The sequence below is a fragment of the Theropithecus gelada genome, chromosome 4 (assembly GCF_003255815.1).
Source record: "Theropithecus gelada isolate Dixy chromosome 4, Tgel_1.0, whole genome shotgun sequence".
Taxonomy (NCBI): domain Eukaryota; kingdom Metazoa; phylum Chordata; class Mammalia; order Primates; family Cercopithecidae; genus Theropithecus; species Theropithecus gelada.
The window spans coordinates 41,938,414-41,966,030 of record NC_037671.1 but is presented as its reverse complement, the minus strand read 5'-3'; the positions used below and the strand labels follow the sequence as shown (position 1 = coordinate 41,966,030).

The following is a 27,617-nucleotide window of genomic DNA, read 5'->3' as shown; positions in this document are numbered from 1 at the left end:
ATCATTTGATCAGATTGGCACTGATTGTTTCATGACTGAAATTTAAATAGCGTCTTCAAAGTTTATCTAATAACGGAGCAAGTTACCCTGCCAGCATTTATATAACATTGCTCAATGCTTGTTTGAATATCTGCCTATATTAGACATATATTAATTGGTAACTGTTCATATACTTTTGTTCAGACATCTTCGTGTATCAGAAGTAGCCTATAGCCAAGAAAATGTATTTTTATATTCTTATTAAAAACTCTAGTTTAGAAATACATATTCATTCTCTACCAAAAAGATTAACAATCAGTTGATTATTATAATTTGCAAAGAAATTAAGAAGACATAATAAAGAAAATAAGTTATACTGTTTATACCACCTTTATATGTATTCTTCCTTTAATGTTGGTTGAGAATTTTTGCATATCATCTCTTTTATGCTTCAAATATTTATGAGAGGGACTTAAGAAATGGTACTGTTAGTTATACTCTAAATATTTGTATAAGAATTAAGAGAAAGGAAAGATTCCTGAATCCATACAAGAAAATGGGCTTAATAGAACTATTAGCAGTAAGTTTACAAAAAAAGTAAAACTCTTCACCTAGGAAGGATAGGAACAACATTAAAGATATGAAGGTGTGGTTGGAAAGTAAGCATATTGAGGAGTGCTATGGTCTGAATGTTTGTTACTCTTGCCACCCCAAAACTCATATGTTGAAACCTAATCACCATGAAGATGGTATTAGGAAGCATGGCCTTTGAGGAGGTGATTAGGTCAAGAAGGTAGAGCCCTCATGAATAGAATTAGTTTCCTTGTAAAATATGCACATGAGACTTGTTTCATTCCTTCTACCATACTGAGGACACCAGCAAGAAGTCAGAAGTCTGTAACCTGAAAGAGGGTCCTCACCAGAACCTGACCATACTGGCACCTTGATCTCGTACTTGCCAGCCTTCAGAACAGTGAGGAATAAATTTGTGTTGTTTATAAAGCCACCCAATTTATGGTATTTTGTTATAGCCTGAATGGACTAGGACAAAGAGTTGTTGGAAATAAAAGCAGAAGGGCCAACTGAAGCCTATTTTTGGAGAGACTTGAATGACAGGCTTTTAGTGTGAGATTGAGCTTTATTCCAAAAAGTGTCTTAGTTTTCTAGCCTCTAGTCTAACCAGCATACCTCCAGGCTAAATCTTGCTTCAAATTGCTTTTAGCAAGTAACATGTACACCTAAGAGTTTGAAGGCTGTTAACAATAATCCAGGAATTAAGAACTTCAATATGATGAACATGGAGGAGGAGAGAGGAATTGAAGATATGCAAAGAAGTGAAATAAAATAACTTGATTATATCCAGCACCTTGGATGTGATGTAATTTGAAAAGAAATGTGAATCATAGAAGGTTGGTGTACTCTTCGTTTTCCTAACTGAGGAGATGAAGCCCAGAGAGGTGTGACTTGGCCAGTGTTTCAAAACTTGGTTAATGTTAGAACAAAGATTAAAAACCAGATATTCTCGCTCTCATGGCAGAGTAGCAAAAAGAGCTTCAAAAGAAAATTTTTGGTTTTTTTTTTTTTGGTTGTTGTTGTTGTTGAGATGGAGTCTCACTCTGTCGCCCAGGCTAGAGTGCAGTGGCGCTATGTCAGCTCACTGCAAGCTCCGCCTCCCGGGTTCCCGCCATTCTCCTGCCTCAGCCTCCGAAGTAGCTGGGACTACAGGCGCCCGCCACCAGGCCTGGCTAATTTTTTGTATTTTTAGTAGAGACGGGGTTTCACCTTGTTAGCCAGGATGGTCTCGATTTCCTGACATCGTGATCCGCCTGCCTCAGCCTCCCAAAGTGCTGGAATTAACAGACATGAGCCACCGTGCCCCGCCAAGCTTCAAAATTTTTATAGTGGGGCCTAGAGAATTAAGGAGTCATTGACTTAAAAGGAGATTTCCATTAGAAAGTCTGATTGAGTGATGATAATAAATTTTACATAGATAAGTTTGCTGTCTAAGGATGTCATACTAGGTGTTTATATTTACAATAAATTCCTCAGAGGTAGGAAGTATGCCTTACTTGGTTTAGTAGTCTCTCTACTGCCTAAGCCAGAATAAGTCCTTAATAACTTTTAAAAATTATTTGTTGAATTGAAACTGTGAAGTAGACATTTTGAAATGAGAGTGTAGAGGGAGAAGAACAGAGCATGAGCTCTTTTCATCTGAATCTAAGCGACATGGTTTGGTGCAGCCTAACAATGGGAAGAGCTAGGAATGAGAAAAGTCCATCGAACTCTTAAGAGAGGTAACGTAATATATAGAAAAAAATGTACTTGATGAAAAGTCAGGAAATTTGGGTTCCAGTCCCAGTCCTACAGTCTTAGGTAAATTATTTCATTTTTCTGGATTTCTCTATTTATAGAATGTGAGCATTGGATTAAGTAATATTTAACCATCTTTCAGCCTCCAATGTCAAGAGTTAAAAAGACTGGTGACCTTCACAGGAGACAACTTAGTTGTTGAGTTTTCTATCCTTCACAAAAGAAGAAAAAGTGATTTCAATATTTTCAAATGGGCTTCTTTTAGAAAAGAGCAAGCCTCTTGAGAGCAAGCACAATGCCTTAGTCCACCCTGTGTCCTCCACGTTTCTCAGCATGACTGGCATTCAGCCGTCATTCTCAATGCTGGTCAGATCGTCTCCAGAGATGTTGCTAGCTTTCATCTTCAACGACTTCCCCTCCTTTAGTAGCTTTGTCCTCTTGTTGGAGAGTTCACTGACTCACGTTAGAAGTGACTTCAGTTATAAAACAGTTGTTTTCAAGAAACTTCCACACACATACACAAAAGTGGTCTAAAACAGTTCTTCTTCTTCTCACATTTTGGACTGTAATTACATGATGACAAATACCATTAAAATGAAAATGTCATTAAGAAAGAAGAGTCCCATATCCAAGTCAATAGTCTATTACTTTGAATATATTCACTACTATAAAATTTTAGAACAATTCAAGAATTGGATAGCCCTTTGCTGTGGAGATAATGAGATTTGACTGGTATTGAATCTGCTAGTTTTCTGAGGGCCTTAGAAAAGTTTGCCTTTTACTAAGATGATAAAATAATTATTTTTAATGAATTTTTTTGCTGTACTTGGATTACATTAAGCATATGTGCTATTAATTACACACTCTTGAACTGGGGCATACTATAACTCTGAAATTCTAGCTGTCTGGTTGACTGATTTCATTGTTATGAGCTGAAATGTCTCAAACACTTTGAATGCCTTCTAAACATAGTAGGCAAAATGTCTGTTGACCTTGGTCCCCACTTGTAGTCATCCATTTGAGGGACAATGGCAATATACCCATTTTATCTCTTTTGCATTCTTACACTAGGCTTAACTATATAAAATCAAACTCAGGGTCATGTTGGTGCTGCACAATAATAGCCATCAGTAACAGCTTCCTTACCATTGAGTGACACAGCATCCCCAAGTATCATCTGTGAGACGCTCTTTTTATATATACTCTGCCTTTTCTTTTTTTTTTTTTACATTCTAAGGTGTACCACTTGTCTGCTCTTGCAGAACTTTTGCCTATAAACTGTCTGTGGATTTTGTATATATTATATCAGGGCACTAAACTAAAGTCATTTGCTTTTTTGCAAATGTTGCTGGTCATTTGTTTAGTAAATATGAGAAATACATCTAAATTAACAATCAAAAATGATTATCCAAACTTAACCAAGATGAAATACATTGTTGTTCAATAACTATTATAGAAATTGAACTCATAATTTTATAAGTTTTACAAAATGAAATCTTTAGGCCTAAATGGTTTCATTGGAAAATCTACCAAATATTTAAAGAAGAATTAACACCAATTTTACATAATGCCTTTCAGGAAATAGAAGAGAGAACAATTCCCAGGTTATTCTATGAGTCTAGTATTGCTCTGATACCAAAACCAGGCAAAAATTGTACAAAAAACAAACAAACAAAAACTACAGACTGATATCTCTCATGAACATAGTTCAAAAATCCTCAACAAAATATTGGCAATTGAATCAAAAAATGTATAAAATGAATACTGTATCATGACCAAGTGAGATTAATTCTAGATTGCAAAGCTAGTTCAACATTTGAAAAGCAATCAGTGTAATCCACAGGCTAAAGAATAAAAATTATATGAAGCTCAGAAATAGTATTTAACACCCATTCTTGATAGAAATCTCAACAAGTTAGAAATAAGGAGAATCACCTCAATTTGTTAAAGAGTATCTACAAAATCCTACAATAACAAATATGTAATGGTGAAAGACTGAATGTTTTCTTCCTAAGATCAGAAACAATGCAACAATGTCCACTCTCACCACTCTTCTTCAATATAGTATGGAAATACTAGCCACTGCAGTAAAAGAAAAACAAGAAATAAAAGACATACATATTGTCTACTAAAATATCCCAAAGAATTTGCAGTCTCTTCTGAAAAAAAAAGAAGCAGAGGGAACACGTTCTAACTCATTCAGTGAGCCCAGCATTACGCAAACACCAAAAGCAGACAAATGCATTATAAGAAAGGAAAACTCAGGCTAATATCTCTTGTGACCACACATGCAAAAATCTTCAACAAAATATTAGTAAATTATATTCAAAAATGTATAAAAAGAATTCTATACTACAGCCAAGTGAGATTTATTGAAGGTATGTAAGACTAGTTCAACATTCAAAAATCAATTAATGTAGTCCATGGCATGAACAGTCTAAAGAATAAAAGTCATATTATATCAATAGATGCAGAAAAAATATTTAACAAAATCCAACATCCTCTCATGATACTCTCAGGAAACTAGAAATGGAGGAAATGTTCTCAACTTGATAAAGAATATCTATAAAATGCCAGTAGGTAACATTATATATAATGATGAGAAGCTAGATGCTTTCTCCCAAGATCAGGAACAAGGCAAGGATGTCCCTCTCACCACTCTGATTCAACATTGTACTAGAATTCCTAGCCAATGCAATAATACAGGAAAAAGAAATTAAAGTTATTGAGAAGAAAGAAATACAACTGTCTTTGTTGACAGATGATATGATTATCTGTGTAGAACATCTCAAAGAATTGACAAATTCCTGGAACTCATAAGTGATTATGGCAAGGTTGCAGAATACAAGGTTAATGTACAAAAGTCAATTGTTTTCCTACATACCAACAATAAACAATTGGAATTTGAAATGTAAAACACAATACTGCCTACCTTCGCATCAAAAAAATGAAATACTTATGTATAAATCTGACAAGATATGTACATGATCTATATGAGGAAAACTGCAAAGCTGATAAAATAAATCAAAGAATATCTAAATAAAAAAATATTCCATGTTCATGGATAAGAAGATTCAATATTGTTAAGATGTCAGTTCTTTCTCACTTGATTTGTAGATAAAGTATAGATCAATTTAATCTAAAGCAAATTCCTAGTAAATTATTTTGTAGATGTCAACATAATGACTATAAATTTTACAGGAAAGGCAAAATATCCACAATAGCCAATGCAATACAGAAGAACAAAGTCAAAAGACTGACATCACCCAACTGCAAGACATACTATAAAGATGGTAATTAAGGCAGTATGATAATGGCAAGAGAACTGACAAATGTATCAATGGAACAGAATAGAGAGCCCAGAAATAGACCCTTAAAAATATAGTCAACTGATTTTTGACAAAGAAGCAAAAGCAATTCAATGGAAAGGGGATAGGCTTTTTTATAATTAGTACTGGAGCAACTGGATATGCACACATGAAAAGAATGAATCTAGACATGGACCTTATACCTTTCACAAAATTAACCTGAAATGAGTCATAGACCAGAATGTACCATGCAAAACTATAAGTCTTCTAGAAGATAACATAGGAGAAAATCCAGATGACCTTGGGTTTGCAATGAGTTTTTAGATGCAACACCAAAAGCATGACCAGTGAAAGAAAAAAATTATAAGTTGAACTTTATTAAAATTAAAACTTCTGTTCTGTGAAAGGCACTGTTAAGAAAATGAAAAGACAAGTCACGGGCTGGGAGAAATTAATTACCAAACACATATCTGATAAAGATACAAATATACAAATAATTTTTATATCTGAAATATACAAAGAATTTTAAAAGCTCAACAATAAGAAAATAAATGCACCAATTTTAAAAATGGGCAAAATATCTGAACAGCCACTTCACTGAAGAAGATACACATATGGCAAATAGTGTATGAAAAGAAGCTCAACATCACCTGTCATTAGGGAATTGCAAATTAAAACAGTGATATACCACTACTTGCAAATTAGACTAGCTAAAATCTAAAATACTAACACCAAATGCTGGCAAGGATGTGGAGCAACGGGAACTCATTCATTGCTGGTGAGAATGCAGAATGATACTACCACCTTGGAAGACAAATTGGCAGTTTCTTAGAAAATTAAACATACTTTTACCATACAATCCAGCTACTGCACGCCTAGGTTTTTACCGAAATGAGTTGAAAACTTATGTCTACACAAAAACTTTCCCACAAATACATATAGTAGTCTTATTCATAATTGCTAAACATTGGAAGGAACCAAGATGTTCCTCAATAGGTTAACAGATAAACTATAGTACATCCATATAGGGGAATATTATTTGTCAATGAAAAGAAATTAGCTATTAAGCCACAAAAAGACATGGAGGAAATGTAAATGCGTATTGCTAAGTGCAAAAGTTAGCATGAAAGTCTACATACTATATGATTCAAACTATATGGCATTCTGGAAAAGGCAAAACTGTAGAGACTGTGAAATGATCAGTGATTGTTAGAGGTTGAGGGAGAGGGGTAGAAGAATAAGTAGGTGAAGCACAGGGGGTTTCTGGGTGGTGAAATTGTTCTATATGATACTGTAATGGTGAGCACATGATGTAACACATTTGTCAAAACCCACAGAATTTACAATAAAAAGAATGAACCCTGATGTAAACTATAGGCTTTAGTTAATAAGATGACAACAAAAAGGAATGAACTATTGAGACAATCAACAACTTGGATGAATCTCCAGGGAAATATGTTGAGTAAAAAAAGCCAATCCCAAAAGGTTTACATGCTGTATGATTCCAGTTGGTGAACAGATTAGTGGATACAGGATTAGGGAGGGGAGGGGAATGGTTGGACAAGGTCAACACAAAGGAGCCCTGTGATGATGCAGTGTTCTGTGTCTTCACGTGGCTCTGAATACACAAAGCTACCCATGTGATAAAATTGCATAGAACTAAATGCACACACAGACACACACAAGGGAACATAAGCAAAATTGGGGAAATTACACAGAATTAAATATTAAATGCACACACAAACACATGCAAGTGAATACAAGCACAACTGGGAAAGTTGCATAGAACTAAAATTATACACACACACATACACATAAATGAGTACAAGCAAAACTGGAAAAATCTGAATAAGATTGGTAGATTGGATTGCCAGTGTCCTGGTTGTGATATTTTAATGCTATAGTTTTGTAAGATGTTACCATTGGGAAAAACTGGGCAATGGGTGTATGAGATTTCCCTGAATTATTTCCTATAGCTATATGTGAATCTACAATTATCTCAAAAGGTTTAATTTAAAAAGTAATTGGCTATATATTTGTATATAGACATACATATGCATATATACACATATGTGTATTAAACCTATTCTGTATTTAGAAATTTTTTAGTGTTTCAAATGAAAATAGAAATTCTATTTTTGAAAGCTTCTTATGTCACATGCTATAAAAGGAATATAGTTAGAATCTAAGTTTGTCTCATGAAGTAAAACAGGATAACTGTTGGTCTTAGCTGTAGAGAAAATAGTCACCTTACTTTAGTATAATTTTAGTATTCCTAAATAGGGAAGCATATTCAATTTAAGATTCTACGATTGTCATGGTTATTACTATAAAAAGGAGCCAGTAAACTCCAACATTCAGTATTGAAATCTTGGCTGTGTTGTATTTTTTGAATAATTTGTCATCAAAGGGGAAAATGTCTCCAAATGTTACATTTAAGTCACCACATTTCTAATACCTACTGGATAGAAAACACTGCTAAGTGATGCAGGAGTTATAAAAAAATTAATGCACAGTCTCTGCTCTCATGGCTTACAGTCTAGTCATGTGAATTCATTCATGTATTCAGCAAACATTTGTTGAGACCCAACTTTGTTCCAGACATTGTGGTAGGCACCATGTTTGCTAACGTAGTCCCTGTTTCCCTGGAACTCATAGCAGAGAGGATAAAGCTAGTATAAAATAGCATAAGGTGGAATATGAAAATCATTGTAAGAGAGCCAAAAAAAAAAAAATGACAAGAGCTCACAGGAGAAAGAAATCACATCAATGCAAGAGATCAGGCAAAGATTCATAGGGAAGATGGCAGATGAAATCATCCTTGAGGGAAGGGGTAGGACTTGGGGCAGTGCAGTGTCGCTTTTGTGTGGAAACAAAGATAGAGAAGTTGAAGCATAGGGCTTGTTCTGTGACAGTAGACCTGTTTGACTGGAACCCAGTAAGGGAGTAGGCAGGAGCATTAAGACTGGCAAGGTATAAATGCAAGGATTTGGCAGGCAAGGTGTAGCCCTTGGAGATTTTGATTCCAGGACATAGCATAATTGGAACTGCCTTTTAGGAAGAAAAATCAGTTAGTAATGTGTAGGACTGGAATGAGGTGGACAAGAGTCAGAGCATTGTGGGAAGTTACTAGGACTACTTAGGTGACAGCGGGAGTAAAAAACAAAGGAACAAAATTGGAAGGCATCATAATCCAGTGGCTTGAAATTTAACTAAGTGTAAGAATCACCTGGGATGATTGTTAAAAATGCTAATTCCTGGCTTCCATCCCCAGAAAATTCACATATGGTTGAATAAACATCCCAGGTGATTCTAATGCAGGAGGTTTGCCTTAATCCCTTCCCTCATCCACCTAGGGGAAGTTGTTTTCTGAAATACCAGGAAAATCTCTCCAAAGAGGATAGCGAATCAGTATTTATTGAGCACTTATTTTATGACAGTTTTTATGCTAAAGACTGTGCATACATTATCTCATTTAAGGAAGTAGGTATTATAATCCATGTTTTATGGTTGACACAACTAAGGTTCACAGAGATTGTGTGATGTTTCCCCAAGATTTCATGTCTGCTAAGAGCTAGAACCAGGATATTAACCCTGTTCCATTAAACATCAGAGCTGGGGGTGCTGATGTTCTTTCCTAAGAGATCCATGTCATATCCCAGTATTCCACCTGAACTCTGAGCAGACTGCGGTTTCTAGGTTTCTTTAGGCCTCCAGAGCCACTTGTGTCGGTCCGAGTGAGCCAAAGCTTGTCCATTTCAGCCGCATCTGGTGCTTGTCAGACTCTCTGCAAAAGTCTGAAAGTAAATGTTCTTGGCCTCAAAGGGCTCTGGTTCTAATAGAACAGACTCATAAACTGATCATTTCAGTTGTGCATAGTAAGTGACAAAATGCCCTAGATTCTGTGGGGGCAGAAGAGAGGAAACTGATTTCAACCTGGGGGTTCAGAGAAGACTGGAGTAGACTCCACCACATTATGGTCTCCGACCTCAGCTGGGCCCTCAGCCTGCTGAGCAACACATTGAGGTGCCTGGTGCTTTTTGTTCCCATCCTCACAATGATTTTATCAGATGTTCATCTCTTTGGTCAACTACTCCCTGCCCCAAATCTCTTTGAAACCCATTGTATCCCTATCTCAGAAAGAATATGGAAACTGTCAAACATTAATTTCCCCAACTTCCTGCCTGTCACCCTTTTTCTCACTTACCTACTTTCCTCTAGTCTCAGGAGCTCTGTCCTTTTGGAAGCCAGTCGTCCCCCGTACACTTTGGACCGTCCTTGCATCAGGCCTAAACCTGTTTTGTTTGGCCTACACATTTTGTGTTTAAAATGTTTTTACTTAGTGCTTTTAGATAAGGCATACATCCTTCGGTTCCTACTACTACCTTTTGCATTACATGTTTCATTTGTGTTACTTTTTTCTGGCTTCTATGGGGATTTTAGGGGACTCCTAGGCCTATAAGCATAGATCTCAAAGTTAAAGCTAACTCCAGTCTTTTCTTAAATTGAGTTAATTACTGACACAGCTGGAATGGCAGCCTCTTGAGGAGTTGGCGGTGCTTTCCTGTAGGATGATATGAGTAACTAGTGACCAGTGATGTTAACTCCTACTCTATGTCTTGGCCAGGGACTGTGTACCTTGAGAACTGAAACACTGCCAGTGATCATGATGAAGGGAATAGAAAGCCCTTCTAGCCTGAAAATGACATAATTCCACACAAAGTCTAGCCCAACCTACTAGAGTAATAACAAGGGGGAAAGCTTTCTTCCTCTACTCTCAATAGCCAGTTGAAGGAGATTGTTCTCAATATCAGAAATGTCTTAGACAATTAGGAGGTTTTCTTAGTCAGCTTGGGTTGCCATAACAAAATACCATGGACTGGGTAACTTAAACAACAGACACTTACTTTTCACAGTTCTGGAGGCTGGGAAGTCCAAGAGCAAGGTGCTGGCAGATTTGGTGTCTGGTGAGGGCTATCTTCCTAGCTTGCAGACTGTTGCCTTCTCACCTGGTGGGAAGAGAGAGAGAGAGCTCTTGTTATAAGGATACTAATACCATCATGTGATTGGGACCCCACCCTCCTGACTCATTTAAACCAAATTACCTCTCAAAAGCCCCACCTCTAAATATCATCACATTGGGAGTTAGGACTTCAACATATGAATTTGAAGGGGACACAAACATTTAGTCCATATAATAGGAATGTTGGCTTTCACCAACCATTGCCTGATAAGTGACGCATAGATGGATGGGAAGAAACAGCTTCAGTGTTTTCACTCGTATATCTGGAATGTAGAAATATATCTGTGATATTTAGAGATTTTAGTGACATGAGATTAATTAATGACAGGAAAAACACTGTCACCTCAGTCTATTCCATTTTCCTTGTACTTTGTGTATAAACAAATGCATACACTTTCTTCAGCCATTAAGAGGTGAAATACACATTCTAAACTGTATATTAGTATGGATTTGTTTTGCTTTGACATATTTTCCTGTTAGTCTCCACAATTGCTTTATGAATTGATTTATTCTGATAGGACGTCATTTTCAGAGTCTATTCTCAATTTTCAGGATATAAAGTAAAACCTTGGGATTATTTGAACAGTTTTGAATGATTCTAAGCTTGCTTAATCACTTTATTCTGTTCTTTAGAAAAATGTACAGGATTTAGAAACACATCTATTATAGCTCAACTAATAGAGAAAAAAATTATTACAACCTTTTGAGAGTGTTAATACCATGTATACCAACAATTTACCATATTGCAAGAATCTCAATTAGCTCTTTTGAGTTTAATTTATATTATAAAGAATTTAAGCTGTATTCGTCTCTTCCGTTAACTTACCATTTAGTTGGAAAATGGAATATACACATGAAACACCTGAAGAGGCTTCTGCACCACACTCGACTTTCCCACTAATAATGTATGTACATGCGAAAAGAGCATACACAAGATTTAGAGCTGCAGTCGTCTCCTAAAAGGAGCTCACTTCAGCCAGTTGTTTCCTGTCACTACCTACTCAGGCCACTTTTAACACTCCCATCTCTGCTCCCACAACCCTCAATGGTTTCTTATTTTTCTGACGTATGGCAAGTTCTGACTGAGCCAAGAGCTGACAGTGCTGCGGAGGTGGGAGCAGAGCTGAGCTGGTCTGAGAGAGGGGACACATGGGAAGAACCTTTAGAATGAAGTCTAGGTGAGGGAAGTGAAGAGATTACATCAGTCGGCTGGAGCAGTTGTCTGGGTCAGGTGATGAAGGTCACAGGCAGTATATGAATCTCCCTGCTCTGGAACTTCCATAGCAGTTAGCCTATGTGTGATTCTGCAGTTAATTGGAATTGGCTTTGTGTTTTTATATTGAATTCTAAGGTAGTTGAAGATGTTCTACAAAATGAAAGTTAGTTACTGTGAAACAGATAAGACTGATGGTATTCAGACCAACTGGCCAGCTATTATCTATTAGTATTTATCTAACTCAATCTAAGAAGCAAGCTCTAGGAATAATCCATTTAGAAAAATAATGGCTAAATAGATCTCTTTTACAATAGAAAAAGAAGGTAAAATGCTCAGGAAATGTTCAAGAACTTTGTGAACAAGACAGTACGTTTTTCTGTGAAAGTAAAAGAAGACTTGAAAATAGATAATTATTAATCTGTTTCTGAGTGTGCAGTATGAATATCTAAAAGGGGTATCCTCATATTAATGCACAGGTTCAATGACATTCCAAACAAAATCACAGAGGCTTTAAAGAACATATATATGATTCCAGAGTTTATCTGAAAGGATAGACAACCAAGAAGAACAAAGAAATTTTCAAAAAGTAGAGAAGTGAGATAAAATTAATGACACTATCTGTTCAAATTAAGTAAAAATTCTAATAATGAAACCATGTTATACTAATTCTAAATTAAATAGACGAAGAAAAGCAAACAGATTAACCCAGAATCATATTCTATACCATGTAATCATTTAATGTAGGTAGAGGGAAGAATTCTTCAGTCACCAGTACTGGACATTTGTGTTAGTAAATTAACAACTGCAGATAGTAGCAGCCTAACTTACAATGGCTTAAGCAAATAGTCTGTTCCTTGCCACACCCCAAGCCTCACCTCTCCCACACCACCGCACCTTAAAGATTCTAAAAATAGGCAGGGAGGGTTGCTGTGGAAGCTCCAGGATGCCTTCAGGGCTTCCTTCCATCAGTCTGCACAGCCATTCTTAGTGGGCAGCTTTAGTCATCATGCAAAATGGCTGCCTTACCTCCAGCATCTCGTGCACATTTCTGGAAGGAAACAGGCACCTGCTGCCTGAGGCTGCTCATGTTCAGGAAGCTCCATCCAATGACTTTCACTTCTTTGTCACTGACCAGAATTTTGTGATCTGGGCAGCCCTAGTTGCAAGAGAGTCTGGGAAAGTCTAGTGTTTTTAAATAATTCCCTGAACAAAATCAAAGCCTAATAGTTAGGGAGAAGGGGAGGACAGATCCCATACAGGCAGCCTGCATCATGACCCACACAATCATTGATGGAGAGGAAAAAATCCATTTAGAGCCCTCATTTCATTCCATCAACTCATATCCCAAAAGAGTAGAAGAAAAGTGAATTTTTATATACTCTGTTAATTTGGAAGGACTTTAAGCTTAAAAATGACAGAAATAAAAGATTCATACATTATAACAGTTTAAACTTTTATATGTTAAAACAAAATTTCTAATACGTCAAAGTTAAAAAGCAAGCACATATAAAATTTGCATAATAAATATAAGAAACAAAAGGTTTTATATATAAAGAGCTCAGGCATTTAAGTACCCCAAATAAGTAGACAAAAGACAAAACAAACAGATGGAAATAGGTTCAGTTTCTTTCTTTTTTTTTGAGCTGGATTTTCACTTTTGTTGCTCAGGCTGGAGTGCAGTGGTGTGATCTTGGCTCTGTGCAACCTCCACCTCTGGGTTCAAGCGATTCTCCTGCCTCAGCCTCCCAAGTAGCTGGGATTACAGGCGCCCACCACCACACCCGGCTAATTTTTGGAATTTTTAATAGAGATGGTGTTTCACCATGTTGGCCAGGCTGATCTCGAACTCCTGACCTCAGGTGATCCACCTGCCTCGGCCTCCCAAAGTGCTGGGATTACAGGCATGAGCCACCATGCCTGGTGAAAATAGGTTCAATTTCATTAACCATTAAAAGAATGTAAATTAAACAGAACATTTTAACCTAAAATATTAGCAAAAATTTAAAAACTAATGTTCAGTGTTATTAAAATAATAGTGAAACAGGCACTCTCATGCAGTAGGAATGTAAATCAGTATAACATTTTTGGAAACCATTTTACTGCCTACCTTCAAGGAAGCTACTAGTTATTGGATTTTAATGTGCAACATACACTACTAAGCACATTCATTCATTCATCCAATATATTATTGTGCATCAAACATATACCAGTTGTCCTTTTAGGCCTGGGGCACAGCAATGAACAAGGAACTTAAATACATGATTCTTTTCTCAACAGTCCACTGTAGAGGTGATGTTGTCCTCAGTTTATAGAGGAGACAGAGATGCAACGAGAGTTCCTAAGATGCCAAAGACTTACCGTTAGCACATGGGGTGGGGCCAGAATCTCAGCCCAGGTTTGTCCATTCCACACAGGGTGCTATAGGCCTCCCAGGCATGATGAGAGCCTGAAAGCTGTTCATAACTTTTGATCTTGTAATGTCACCCCCAGAAATCTTCCCTAAGGAGAAAATATGAATTATTTCAAAAGCTTCAGGATCAGATATTTATTGATACAGTGAAGATGTGTGTGTGTATATATCTATATCTATATCTATATCTATATCTATATCTATATCTATATCTATATCTATCTATATCTTACCATGTTATTTAAAACAGCCTTAAATTGGAAACAACAAATTCTCATAAAAGAATGGTTAAAAAATTTCATTAATGTATCCTAACCCTAAAATATTGTGTAACTATTTAAAAAATGTTGTAGGCTGGGTGTGGTGGCTCACACCTATAATCCCAGCACTGTGGGTGGCCAAGGTGGGCAAATCACCTGAGGTCAGGAGTTTGAGACCAGCATGGCTAACATGGCAAAACCCTGTCTCTACTAAAAATATAAAAATTAGCTGGGCGCAATGGTGGGCACCTGTAATCTCAGCTACTCGGGAGGCTGAGGCAGGAAAATGGCTTGAACCTGGGAGGTGGCGATTGCAATGAGCCAAGATCGTGCCACTGCACTTCAGCCTGGGCAACAGTGCAAGACTCTGCCTCAAAATAAAAAAATAAATTAAATAAATAAATAAATAAATAAATGAAATGTTGAGGGGTGATCAAAAGAGAGTAACATGCATACATTTATAATTTTATAGCGATCTGCAAAATGTGTGTAAGAAAATTAAGGCAATATATTAACATACCACATTGTCCTTGTGATGAGGCTCTGCTTTCTTGGTTCTTTCTACTTTCATACTTTTTCACAAGAAGCATGTATTATGCTTATAGTTGGAAAAATAACAGACTATGTTAAAATGAAAATAAAAGTAAATAAATTCAGAATTTGTAAAATGTTGTATCATAAACTAAGAGGTGTATAAAGCTATTTACCTGGCAGAGGAAATGCTATCATTTTCCAGAATTACAAATCCATTGCTTCTAGATGTATCTATTTTTATAGGTTTCCCAAATGTGGAAAACTTGAGCACATAATTTGTATTACTACCACTATAAAATCTGAATAAGAAAGCAAGTATTAGTAAAAACAGGAGAAAATTTTCTTTGAAAAAAAGTTGGTAGCTCTAAAGAAAATAAATTTTAGTGCACTGTTCTATAATTACTATATGGAATTAGGCCAAACAAGGCATTTCATTAAATGATGGGTTATTTGTAAGCCTGGAGCATCAGAAGGAATGTGATACAGCTGAATGTTGTTAGAAATTAGCAAGGAATACTAGTGTAACAAGCACAGTTTTTTGATTATCTAAAATATTCACTTTTGGAAGAGCATGCAAATACTGATGTCTGGCAGGTCATAGCTAAGTGTATGATAAACCATGTTTCAATAAATTAGATTTGGGCGCCATTGATGGTTGTGAAGTGATATTTTTAGGGCATGGAATAGTTTGGTTAGATTAACATAATACAGAAAGATATTCTTATCAAGTTATTAGCCATCTAAAACTTTATCATATTTGGGGATTATTTTGAAAAAAGAAAATGGAAATAACATAATGTTTCATATTTGTGCTAAATCTTAGTGAAATGATTAAATTATAGTGACTAATAAGTAAATGAGTGCAATCGCCCCTGAGAAAGTGTTGGTTCTCCTGGTTCTCCTATACATTAATTGCACCTAGTATGGTCCTATCTTTGCTGATCATAGATCATTCTTGTTCGGGCTTCACGTGTCCATAGCAGTGGCCAACAGCTTCCAGTTATGTCCTGAGTCCCTTTGGTGATGTTCATTTTCATGGCATATTGAAGCATATGAGCACAGTAAGCAGCAGACGCTTCTGGAAAGTGTGCAGATAGTTCCTCATTGTTACCATGCACCCTTGAGCCTTGTTGGATACATTACATTAAATGACTTTATCCATTGGTCATTTCAATTCTGTCCCTCTTCACACAGGGAAGAAATCGTATACAGATTACCTGCACTTCTGAAATGGCAGACTTGTGGTAGCAGGATAACCTTAGGAGGTTGGTTAAGATCTTTGGGAATTCAGACTTATAAAAGTCCAAGTCTAATAACATTATTATTTAGCAATAAAGGTCAATTAGAAGTAAAAATGATAATATTTAGAGGAGATATTTGCCAGTTTGAAATAAAAGAAATTAATATGGATAGCAAGAGAAAAAATTATCACAAGAATTACTCAGAATATTTGGCAGTGCCGAGTTTGAACTTCTTCTGATAAAGTGTTTTATTTGTTAGTGTACTATATTCCTCTTTTTAAGAAGTTAGAACTTGGTGTTGTAGGTTGCAGATTATATTAACTAACTTAGTTTCTAAAACGTGTTAACAGAAAAAGGAAACTCTGTAAAACATTTTAAAGAAGTTTATTTTGAGCCAATAAAAATAAAATAAAAAGAGGTTTATTTTGAGCGATCTGGTTACAGATTGGTTTTGTGCATTTTGGAAAGACAGGAATTATAAAATCATAAATCAACGTATAAAAAGCATACATTGGTTCAGTATGAAAAGGTAGAATGTCTCAAAGGAGGGACTTAAAAGTCAGAGTTGGGTTTTAGGGATTCTTTGGTTGGCAATTGGTTGAAAGAGTTAAGCTTTGTCTAAAGACTTGAAGTAAGTATACAAAGGAATGCTGAAGTTGAGACTGGGGGCGTCTGTTATCTGTGCTATGATGCTACATCAGAGTCAGGTTGGAAAACAAGCCACATTATATTGGGTTAATTTTTAAAAACCTTTTAATTAGATTTTATGGTTTGTAGAGTGTGACTTAACACTAGTCTGGCATGGCCTTGGGCCTTGTTTATAATTTGGTGTCTTATTGTCACAAAAAGTTTGTTCTATGAGTCTTGTGATCTCTGTTTTAACATTAATGCTGGCAAGTTGTGCCGAAACTTCAAAAGGCAGAGTGCATAATGAGGCGTGTCCAACTGCCTTTCCTGTCATGGCTGGGAATTCAGTTTGTCAGATTTTCTGGGGTCCCCTTGGCCAAAAGGGGGTCCATTCACTTGGTTGAGGGGCTTAGGATTTTATTTTTAGTTTACAAATGTCATGTGATCAGCTATATTCTTCATTGTCACTGAAAAGATATGATGTTAGATAAAACTACAAAGAAAAGATACGGTTTTCAAGCTACTAGAAAGAGCTTTCGAAATATCTCACTAATGGTTAGAGAAAACGTCCATTGCTTGTAGCCCATTTTGTCTAGGTCAACACCAACACAAAAATGTGTTGCAGGTTCATGAAACTTTCCCAAGAAACATATTTCAAGTATTTACATTTTATAAGAGGAAACTCTTTAGAAAGTTGCAATCAGTCGAAAGAAAATCTACCTTTGAAATTGTTTAAATGCAGAAAGGAGGGGTCGCCTTACATAGTTTTCCTAAAACTTTACATCTCTCTTTTTCCCTAAACTTTCACCATAAAGAGCTTCTGAGAAAATCTGTTGGGGTGAAAAAAAAAAAAAAAAGGATATTGAGAACTGACAAACAATGCTCTCTTTATTTAAGTGACTTGTGTTGGGACTATGTTTACAACATGTGAAACATATCTAGTTATTTAGAAGAGCCTGGTGCACCCCCACCCGTTGTCATGAGGCCCACCTGCCCTTGACATTGCTCGAGGTCACGGTGTCTAGACAGAGTGGCCTCTAGTCTGTATGACCTCAAGTCACCTTTATGTGACTTATTAAAAGGCACCCCTGCCATCTATTGGAAAAGTGTTGCAGTATGCTGATTTTGTTAGGAGGCTCTTCATTGCCTTATGACAGACACTTGTCATGATAAGTGTACAAACCCATGATGTGAATAGCACCCCCTCAGACATGGCGCCATTGTGTAGTACATGACCTATACCATCATATGGGACATTTGCAAGTAGATAAAGAATAGAAATCATCATGGCAACACTTATATATAACATGAACATTAGAAACCATGTTCATTGCAGTAATGCCCAGTAAGTTCCTGTTCAGCAAGTTGGTGGTGCTGAAATGTGGAGGTAGGGTGTCGAGTGGGGAGGATTCTTTCACTGATAGCTTCCACTACTGAGAACAAGAGCCTGCCCATTGCTCTTTATATGTGTTTCAGTCAGTTAAAAAGCGCCTACAAATTCCAACTACTTAGCCAAATGGAAAAGATTCTCTGTTTAGAGAGAAAACACAAAGCTTGCTTCTTCCCCATCATTAAGCAGGCTGAGTACACTTAGCAGAACTTTTCCACTTAGGTATCCAAGTTAAGGCTATCAGTGACTTTTCACTTGAAATCTAAATATTATAGAAACATTTTGTAGGGAAAACTGTTCACAGGCCTGTTGAAAAAAAAATCAAATAAATAGTTTGGGGGTTTCCATCTTGGAATTAGAATGTTTATTTAAGAAACTCTAATAAAGCCCTCTTTCAAACCCATGAAAATTATAGTCAGAACCAAGTGGTAGACTAAGGATTCAGGAAATAGCTATTGATTTGTGAGGGACAGAGGGAAAGAAAGGGCCAGGAAAGGAAGGAACTTGATGAGAAACTTTTTGTAATGGTCCTTATTTCCTTCAACTTTGAAAAACCATTTCATTGGCAGTAGAATTTAAAACACCCTCATTCTGCAACTACCTCTCCCAGGCAATAGGTAGTGCCCAGGGCATGGCTTAGGCTGGGTTTCTGTGAGCAAAGGCATGAACGTAGGTGGGGCTGACGCACTGGCTGCAAGACTTAGTGCAAAAAGGATTTTCAATGGGGGCAGGCAGGGCAATATGGGAAAGTCCAAAGCATCATGCCCAAGGGATTGGGCAGAAATCAGAAAAGAATCTGAAAACTGGCAAGAAGAGACCCTTATTGGTGAGGGAAAGTTGTGTTTCAAAGATTCCAGAAGGATGGACTCTTTTATAGCGTGCCCACAAATGAGCCCTAAGCAGGGGGAAGCCCATGAAAGAAAACTCTAACCTGCCTTTTAATTTACTTTTCAAAACCTCCATGGTCAAGAAATCAGAAAATAGTGAGAAACACATTATATTAATGCATAGGGCTGGGTTACAAAGGATAGTCGAAAGTTCTACGAAGAAACGCCAAGGGCATGTACAAAGTGTATTTTGTGACAAAGCTGGACGAGCACCTGGAAGTAAATGTGGAAGTGTAATAGTTCTGAAGTAGCTACATTGGAGATCAAAGGCTCTGAGTGATTTAGAAGAAAAAAGTAGCTTAGCCAAATATCACTGATCACGTTTAACCCTTTTTACCTTATGCATGTAATTATTCTATGTAAATATAATCCTAAATCAGTGACCCAAATAAAGTTGTCTAATAAATGTGCATGTTTAGAATTCCATACTTGCTTGTTCTCTGCATTTGCTGTTTCAGTGAAGTAATGGTGAGATATATAGGTATTAGGTGTCCTTACTATTACTTACAGTTTTTGATTCGGTAATGATATAAACCCCTTGGATGTTTAGGGAGACCCGTAATTCCCAGTTGAGCGTTAGTTACTGTGTGGTTAATGTTGTGTGGCTTAGTATACCCACCAGCTGCGTGGTCAGGGAAGTAGAAAAGAAACTTCCTCTGGAAAGACAGTCCTTTTAAAATTTTCGGTGACCTTACCTATTAGTAGATGTGATTCATCAGCTTCTTCAGCTATTATACAACCAAGAAAATTAGTAATTTTACCCTTTGAGTATGAAGTGGAACTAGATGGAAAGTAAAGATAAAAAATCAGAAACCTCCTCTCCACGTGTCTACTAGAAGGGATATTAAAGATGAAGTCAGTGGCTCTCACCCTTGGCTGTACACGAGAATCACTTGCGACTTTTACAAATTCTAATACCCAGACCATACCCTGGACCAATCCAATCAGAATCTCTTAGGATGGGATCTAAGCAGCAGTGCTGTGTATGGGGGTCTGGAGAGAGTGGGGGGAGGGTGGGGGTGGGTATGTGTATCCACAGATAGTTCCTTTTGGGAACACCTGGATTAAATGAAATAAGGCAAGTGCCTGACATACATTTAGTGCCTAACGAGTGTATACACCACCTTTGAATTGTTTCCTGCTACCCCATCTCTCCCTTTTCCAAACTTGCACAAGAATAGTATTGTATCTGTCTTGGTCTTTCAAAGTGTATCACAGGTGACTTTGCCTCAGAGTTAGAGAATTCATTTTTGACTACATGATGACAAAGGCAGAACTCTCATCTTTTCTTTTTTTCTTTTTCTTTTTTTTTTTAAGCAAGGCCTCGCTCTGTCTCCCAGACTGGAGGGCAGTGGTACAATCATAGCTCACTGCAGCCTTGAATTCCTGGACTCAAGCCATCCTCCCACCTCAGTGTCCAAAGTGCTGGGATTACAAGCTTGGGCCACTGCACCTAGCCCTTTTCTCACTTTTAATATACCATCTCATTATTTATTTTGTTACTTTATCTTCCAATATTCCTTAACTTCTTTCACCTATAAGTCCCAGAATCTGTCGGTTTAGGAAGAATCATTACTTCTGTGTCTCTAGGGATTTAATTTAGCCAAATCTTCTTGAGCACTTCAGAAAAATCAGGGTGGAAATAAAGTTTAAGGAATAAAGGGAGTTTTTAAAAATAGAATACAACTCATCCATTTCAATTCAATTCAAATGCCTTTCTCTTTTCCAAGCATTTTTAATAAGCTCACTTAAGAGTCTTGTTGAAAAATAAATAAATTACACTTGTTTTCATTAAGAGAAAATATCTTTTTCCATTTTTGCTGGTATTGTTGAAGGAAACAAAAAGGAGTCTAAAACTTGGCAAAGGAGGACATTATTAGTGACATATTGGTCACAGATGTGCTGGTAGAGCTACATTTTCTTCCTGCCATTAGGATTTTAAGTGCCCACAAATTACATATGAAAGTCCAGATAACTTTCTTACAAAAGGGAAAGATGAAAAAAATTATGATACTTGCAAAATCTTGATTTTAAAGATATTCTAAATAAGTTTTTATAAAAAAGAAAATTACATATGTCCATCTGCTAGTTTTTCTTTTAAAGGAAAAGTAGTGCTGGATGGTGCCAACATTTACTTCGTGTCATCAATTCCAAATGTTTTCAACAAGTGAAGATACCTGAGATACTCTTTGGCAATACTTGTGAATAATAATATTTCCTTTCCTTAACAATTCTTAAGAAAATCAAGATGGCAAAATTTAAGAGGTAGAAAGGAACTCTCTTTAGTAACTTTATGGCTCAAATCTGTAGGCCTGTAAAGCAGAGTATGAGGAGTTGAGCCAAATTTTGTTCCATTGCAGAAAGTCCTGAAAGGACTTTAGGGAGAGTATTGACAAGCCAACTCTGGAAACAGGGTTAGGATTCACCTGGGAGGAAACGGTCTTGGCATCAGGATGCCCATTAAGGTAGTTGTAATAGATGAATGTAATTCCAGATCTAAGGCTCCGACTAAAAGGATGTAATGGAAGGAAAAGGTATGTTGTAAATGAAAAAGGATCAAGAAACGGATTTGACAGGCATTAAAATAATAATGGCAAGCTAAATATTTATTATAAGACTTCTTGAAAACTTTTTATTCACCTTGATGAGAAAACTTGATAAGGGAATAACTCCTAGAAGGATGACAGATGCCTCAATTTTCATCATGTTTAAGTTGGTAAGTGAACCAGTTTGAAATGTCATGTAAATTGAAAGTGATATGAAATTGAACAAAGGAATGAGTTCACTGCCTATGTAAGAAACTGAATCATGCTACAGAAAAAAATATGGCCTAGTTTCCTGATACGTAGGTAGAAAATTATTATCTGTTTGTATTTTTAATTCAATAAGAATATGCATTCTAAGATGATTTAGCGATCTGATTATTACAATGACAGGTGGCTTTAAATCAGGAGCTTGTAATATATTTTTCAGTCTCAAAGCTATTTGATAGTACTGTCAAGGGAATGTCAGTGTTTGATTCTAATCCAGTGCTGTCTGGTATCTTGTGTGTTATTTGGTTTTATAAGTTCAAGACGTCATACTATACAGCTTTTTAAAAGCCTGTAGGGAAGACTTCAGGTTCTTTTCATTCTCAGCAGTATCTTGTTTTCTTGCTTCCCATTTGCCTAGGAAAGTGACAGTACTGGAGGACCCTGATCAGAACATTCACCTGAAAAACTTGACTCTCCATCAGGCAACCACAGAGGAAGAAGCTCTGAATTTGCTTTTTTTAGGAGACACCAACCGAATGATTGCAGAGGTAATAAACTTCTCTCTGCAAGCTGTTTTTTCAACATTGTAGGATATAGTATCTGAAGCCAAGGTGGAAAAAAAAGGCTATTATAGACGTTTAGGGGCAACAATGACCTTAAAAATAATTTCGACCAAACCTCACATGCAGATAAAGAAGCCCAGATCTAGAGAAGTGAGGAGACTTTCCCAAGGTCACCCAGCTAGCTAATGAGCAGGAACAGAAATCTAGACCCCTATATTCTCAGTCCACTGCTTTTTCTACTTCAGTGTATCTACCTTTTAGTTTTTATTTTTATATTTCTAAGTTTTATACAAATTGGTTTGTACATTAATGACAACTTATTACATGTCCTAGTTATAGGAAGTTTTGCGTATTTTCTAAAATTTAAAAATAGTCCATTTTCCTAACCTGAAATCATCCATATGTTAGCATGTATTTACATATCCATATATTTTCATTTAGTTAGTGGGTTAATATTTATAAAGTACATAGAACAATGCATTGAACATAGGGAGCGCTCTATGCATTTGCAGCTATTGTTGGCGTATCTGGGAACACCACCATAGTGTATATATCTCAGTGCAACATTTGGAACATACTTATATTAAAAATTATTGATTGTTAATCTGACATTCAAATTTAACTGAGTTCCTGTTTTACCTGAGAATTCTATGCAGGAGCTAGGATTGACCCAGCTTGGTCAGGGGCCCAAATTGTAACTGGTTTCTGATTGCAGATGGAGGGTTATGAAGCTCTCATCCAGCTACACTGTGGTGAAGGGAATGGGATGGTGGTGGTGGTAGCGGTGTGGGAACAGTTCCCCAAATGACAGCTTACTGTTTTCACGGGCATTTTCTTTTTAAACCACCCTTCCAGAGTTCTATATTTTACCTTGTCTCTGATCACAAGTATTAGGTAGGGATAGTAAGCTAAAAGGATAAGTAGTCCAAGAAAAAGCTCCATCAGCCCCATGTCTGCCCTCTGGAATACCCCACCTTAGATGCAAGATAGACCAATACAAACCAAATTCAGACAGTGAAAGCATGGCATTGATATCTGTTATTATTTTGGACCCTTAGTTTTTGTTTTTGTCACAGTTGTTTACCAGTTTTGCATCAATACTTTTCAATAGACTAGTTAACTTATAAAGGTTGAGTTTATGTGCCATATATATGGATTTAAGGATGCTTAAATTGTTATTTTTATCTGAAACAACATTCACATAGTTTTAAATTTCAGAATATTTTGTTTTGCTTTACAAATTTGTATTTGTGCTTGGTACTCCAATATTTTGCCCATTTGATCATTTGTGATGCTCTTATTTGTCATAATAATCGAAGATTAAGGAATAAAGGTTGAGTAAGAATTAGGGCATATGATGACAAAGGATTTAGCATGCTCCACTAAATCCTTTTCCTCCATATATAGTTTAATAAACAGCAAACCAGGAGATACAGAATAAAAATGGGTCCTGTCCACCAATGCTTCTGAAAAAGAGAAAAAATAGATTCGTAAACTGCTATAAGGAAAACAAGTAGAGGAGCCTGTTGCTGCCTCAGTGCTAACTGACTTTCTTTCAGAGGTGATCCATCCCTAGAGAAATACAGGCCTCATCCTTGCCGATTACTTTCCCTCACCTTCAGTGGGTTATGGAAAGGCCCTTAACCTGTTCCACCATGACCTCCAGTAGGTTAAAAGCTTGGCCATTTGCTCTTTCAAAGTTATACATGAACTTTAGCTAACTACATGGCTTTGGGCTGTGGTTTTGTAAAATTTTAAGGAACTTCCTTTGTGAAACTTACCTGTCTTACCACCTTACAAAATTCCAAGTCTTTTTTTTTTAATTTCTTTTAATTTTTTATTTTTTGAGACAGAGTCTCGCTCTGTTGCCTAAGCTGGAGTGCTGTGGTGTGATGGCTCACTGAAGCCTCTGCCTTCCAGGTTCAAGCCATTCTTGTGCCTCAGCCTCCCAAGTAGCTGGGACTACAGTCATGTGCCACCACACCTGGCTAGTTTTTTTGTATTTTTGGTAGAGACAGGGTTTCACCATGTTAGCCAGGCTGTTCTAGAACTCCTGGCCTCAAGTGGTCTGCCCACCTCAGCCTCCCAAATGCTGGAATTACAGGTGTGAACCACCGCACCCAGCCAGAATTCCAGGTCTTTTCCTATTACTTACTGATGAGTGTTTAATATTATAAATAGCTGAAACCTGAAGAAGTCCAATCCTAATAATGGGGGTTGTGCATTTCTTTAAATGCATTGATTTCTTTAAAAAACCAAGTCTAATAGGTTTTGGTTGCTTCTGTACTTGCTTTTATCTTTTCTTTAGTAATAATAATTACCATGTTATAATGAGAGCCTGCTTAGTAAAAGTCTTGCCATTGTTGTAGACATGTTATATATTTCTAAATTATTTTAAAATTATACCCAATATTTAGCACCTTAGTTTATACCTTGAATGCAATGAAAGCAAATACATAAAAATATAAATGAAGAGTAACTGTCAACCCCTAGAAATTCCTTATTATTCACAGTCTTCTAAAAAAGCATGTTTTGGATTACAACCTAACTGTCAGAATGCAATTTGTCAGCACAGAATGAGCTTACCAGGATAAAAAGAACAAACGAATCATTTTTTTAAAAAACGAAGTTCCCAATTTCCCATTTACACAGAGGAATCCAGAAGTTGCCTTGGTAACCAGAAAACATTTGCAAAACAAAGTCTGAATAAGTGGGACACAAAGTGGAGTGCTCTTTCCTTTCATGTTCTTTACCCATAGCCAGCGTTTTAAGGAAAAGTTATTAAGAGTGGCTTCAGCCTCTTCTTATTTATTCAGAACTCTTAAGTAATTTCAGCAATCCTACCAGTGTTTTGAATAAAACCTGATTATGTCCCTAGGATAAATTTTTTTTTAAGTTGAATTGCTGGGCCAACGAGAATAAATATTATAAAAGCTGAACTGTGTGTGACCCAGCATCCGGTCCACCAGTAGCGAGTATAACTTGGTACTTTTTTGTCTTATAGCTGAAATATTTCTATCAAGTCATCAAATCTAATTGAAGAAAGCAGTCTGCATTCGGTGATCAGGCCATGCATAGTGCCATAGATAGGACCATTTGCCCCTACCTTGAAGGCATAGTCCTACCCATGGTCTAGGGCACTCTGTGTCCAAGTATGGTTCTAGGAAAACCTGCATTAGAATACTCTGTGGTAGTTAAATGATGCAGTTTCTTGGATTAAATTTCTGGTTGATGATTCAGAATCTCTTCCATGTGGAGCCCAGGAATATGTATTTTAGCATTTTAAATGTGCTTAGGCTAGATTTGGGAGCAGTCTGGGCTTCACCCTTAAGAAAGCTGGTTGAAACCCACTCCCAGAGAAAAAAAAAACAACAAGCAGGTCTATATTCTGCATCCTTGTCAACACAACAACATTTGAAAATTCTGCCAGTTTGGTAGACAAAAAAAAGAAATCTTGTTTTAATTTGCATTTTGATTACCAAATTCTTTTATATCTTTATTGGCCATTTGCATTTTCTGTTTTTGTTCGTGTCTTCTATTTGTTTCTCTCTTGAAGTGTTAGGGTAGGTCTGATTGATTTGTTGACCCCATGAGGGCTGGAACTTTGTCCTGTTCAGCAGTTTGTTGTACTGTGTACTGCAGCTGTAGGAAGTGAATACTGTGTCCGAGGGGTCTAGCATATAATTTCTTATATAGGTATTACCTGGTGTAGTTACTGACCTGGATGGATTCTGGAGCAATAATATGCTATATCTGGTATAAACATTTGCTGTGAAACTGCTTGCAGGGGACCTTTGGTGAGAAAGGAACACTCAGTGCCGACGTTGGGAAAGTCCGGGGTCCCCTGGGTGGGCAGCTTTCTTGCTTTCCGCCTGGCTTCCTTTCCCATGTGAACTGTCAGGTGACTTCCTCCAGTCAGTGTTGGTTCCACTCTGTGGTTTCTTCACCATCTCGCCCAATCCCCACCAGGTAGTGCTGAAGAGCATGAACTTTGGAGACCTTCTTTTCTACCCCTGGCTCCACCCTTTGCCAAGTGTGTGTCCTTGGGCAAGTCACTTAACTGGTCTGAACTCTGCTTTCTAACCTGTAAAATGGGCATAATTATACCCACCTTCTAGAGATATAGAAACAATTGAATTAAATAACATTTGGACAGGCCCTGGAGTTCTTAGCTGGCAACTATTTAAAGACAAGACTTTTGTCTTGTTCATCTCTATTCTCTCAGCACCTGGCAACTAGTAGGTCATCAATTATTGATTAATTGTTTTGTGGAATTCATGAGAGACGAAGATCTGGTGATTTCAGGCAATAAGACCTCCAATCTCAGGCCCAGAATTGAAAGTGATTTTATGGTACACTGTGCCTATTGGTGAGTACTGAGAACATCACAGATGACTTCAACATTTTGTGTGTGTGTGTGATACTTCAAATCTTTTGAAAGAGGTTACTTTCCAAATAATTAGCCTATCAACAAAGTTTCTAGGATTAATAAATAATTTCCCCAAGAGTGATTAGAAGTGTTTATGCCTAAGTCTTTGCTAGAAATACAAGACATACAGACACTCCCCAACTTACAATTTTTCAGCCTTACAATGCTGTGAAATTGATATGCATGCAGTAGAAACTGTACTTCAAGTTCTCACACAGTGATTCTGTTTTTCACTTTCAGTACAGTCTTCAATAAATTATGTGAAATATTCAACACTTTATTATAAAACAGGGTTTGTGCTAGGTGATTTTGCCCCACTGTAGGCTAATAGAAGTGTTCTGCGCATGTTGAAGGCAGGCCAGGCTAAGGTATGATGTTCAGTAGGTTAGGTATATTAAATGCATTTTCAACTTATGGTATTTTCCATTTACGATGGGTTTGTTGGGACATAACCCCGCGTCATAAATCGTGGAGCATCTGTGCTAGATTTATCTGAGTTGTGCTGATGTGCTTTGTAAGCTCTCAGGCTTTGCACATTAGCAAACTTTTGGAGTAAGTTGTATGACCTTGTGGAAGTGCAAACAGTTGGGAGACGGGATGTGAGTGGGGGTTAATAGGTTTATGCGAGTTATAGGAACAGCTGTTCTTGGACGTGTTGTCTAATAACATAAGGATAGGGCAGGAAGG

General features: G+C 36.9%; 1 protein-coding gene across 3 annotated transcripts in view; it reads left to right on the top strand.

The window, feature by feature from the left end:
• The window catches only part of KIF6 (kinesin family member 6), a 375,342-nt gene that overhangs the window by 87,503 nt on the left and 260,222 nt on the right, over window positions 1-27,617 (top strand). For all 3 annotated transcript variants that reach the window (XM_025382856.1, XM_025382857.1, XM_025382858.1), the window contains exon 6: window positions 22,357-22,486. In XM_025382856.1, the coding sequence (XP_025238641.1) occupies window positions 22,357-22,486 (130 nt within the window). The remainder of the gene's footprint in view (window positions 1-22,356; window positions 22,487-27,617) is intronic.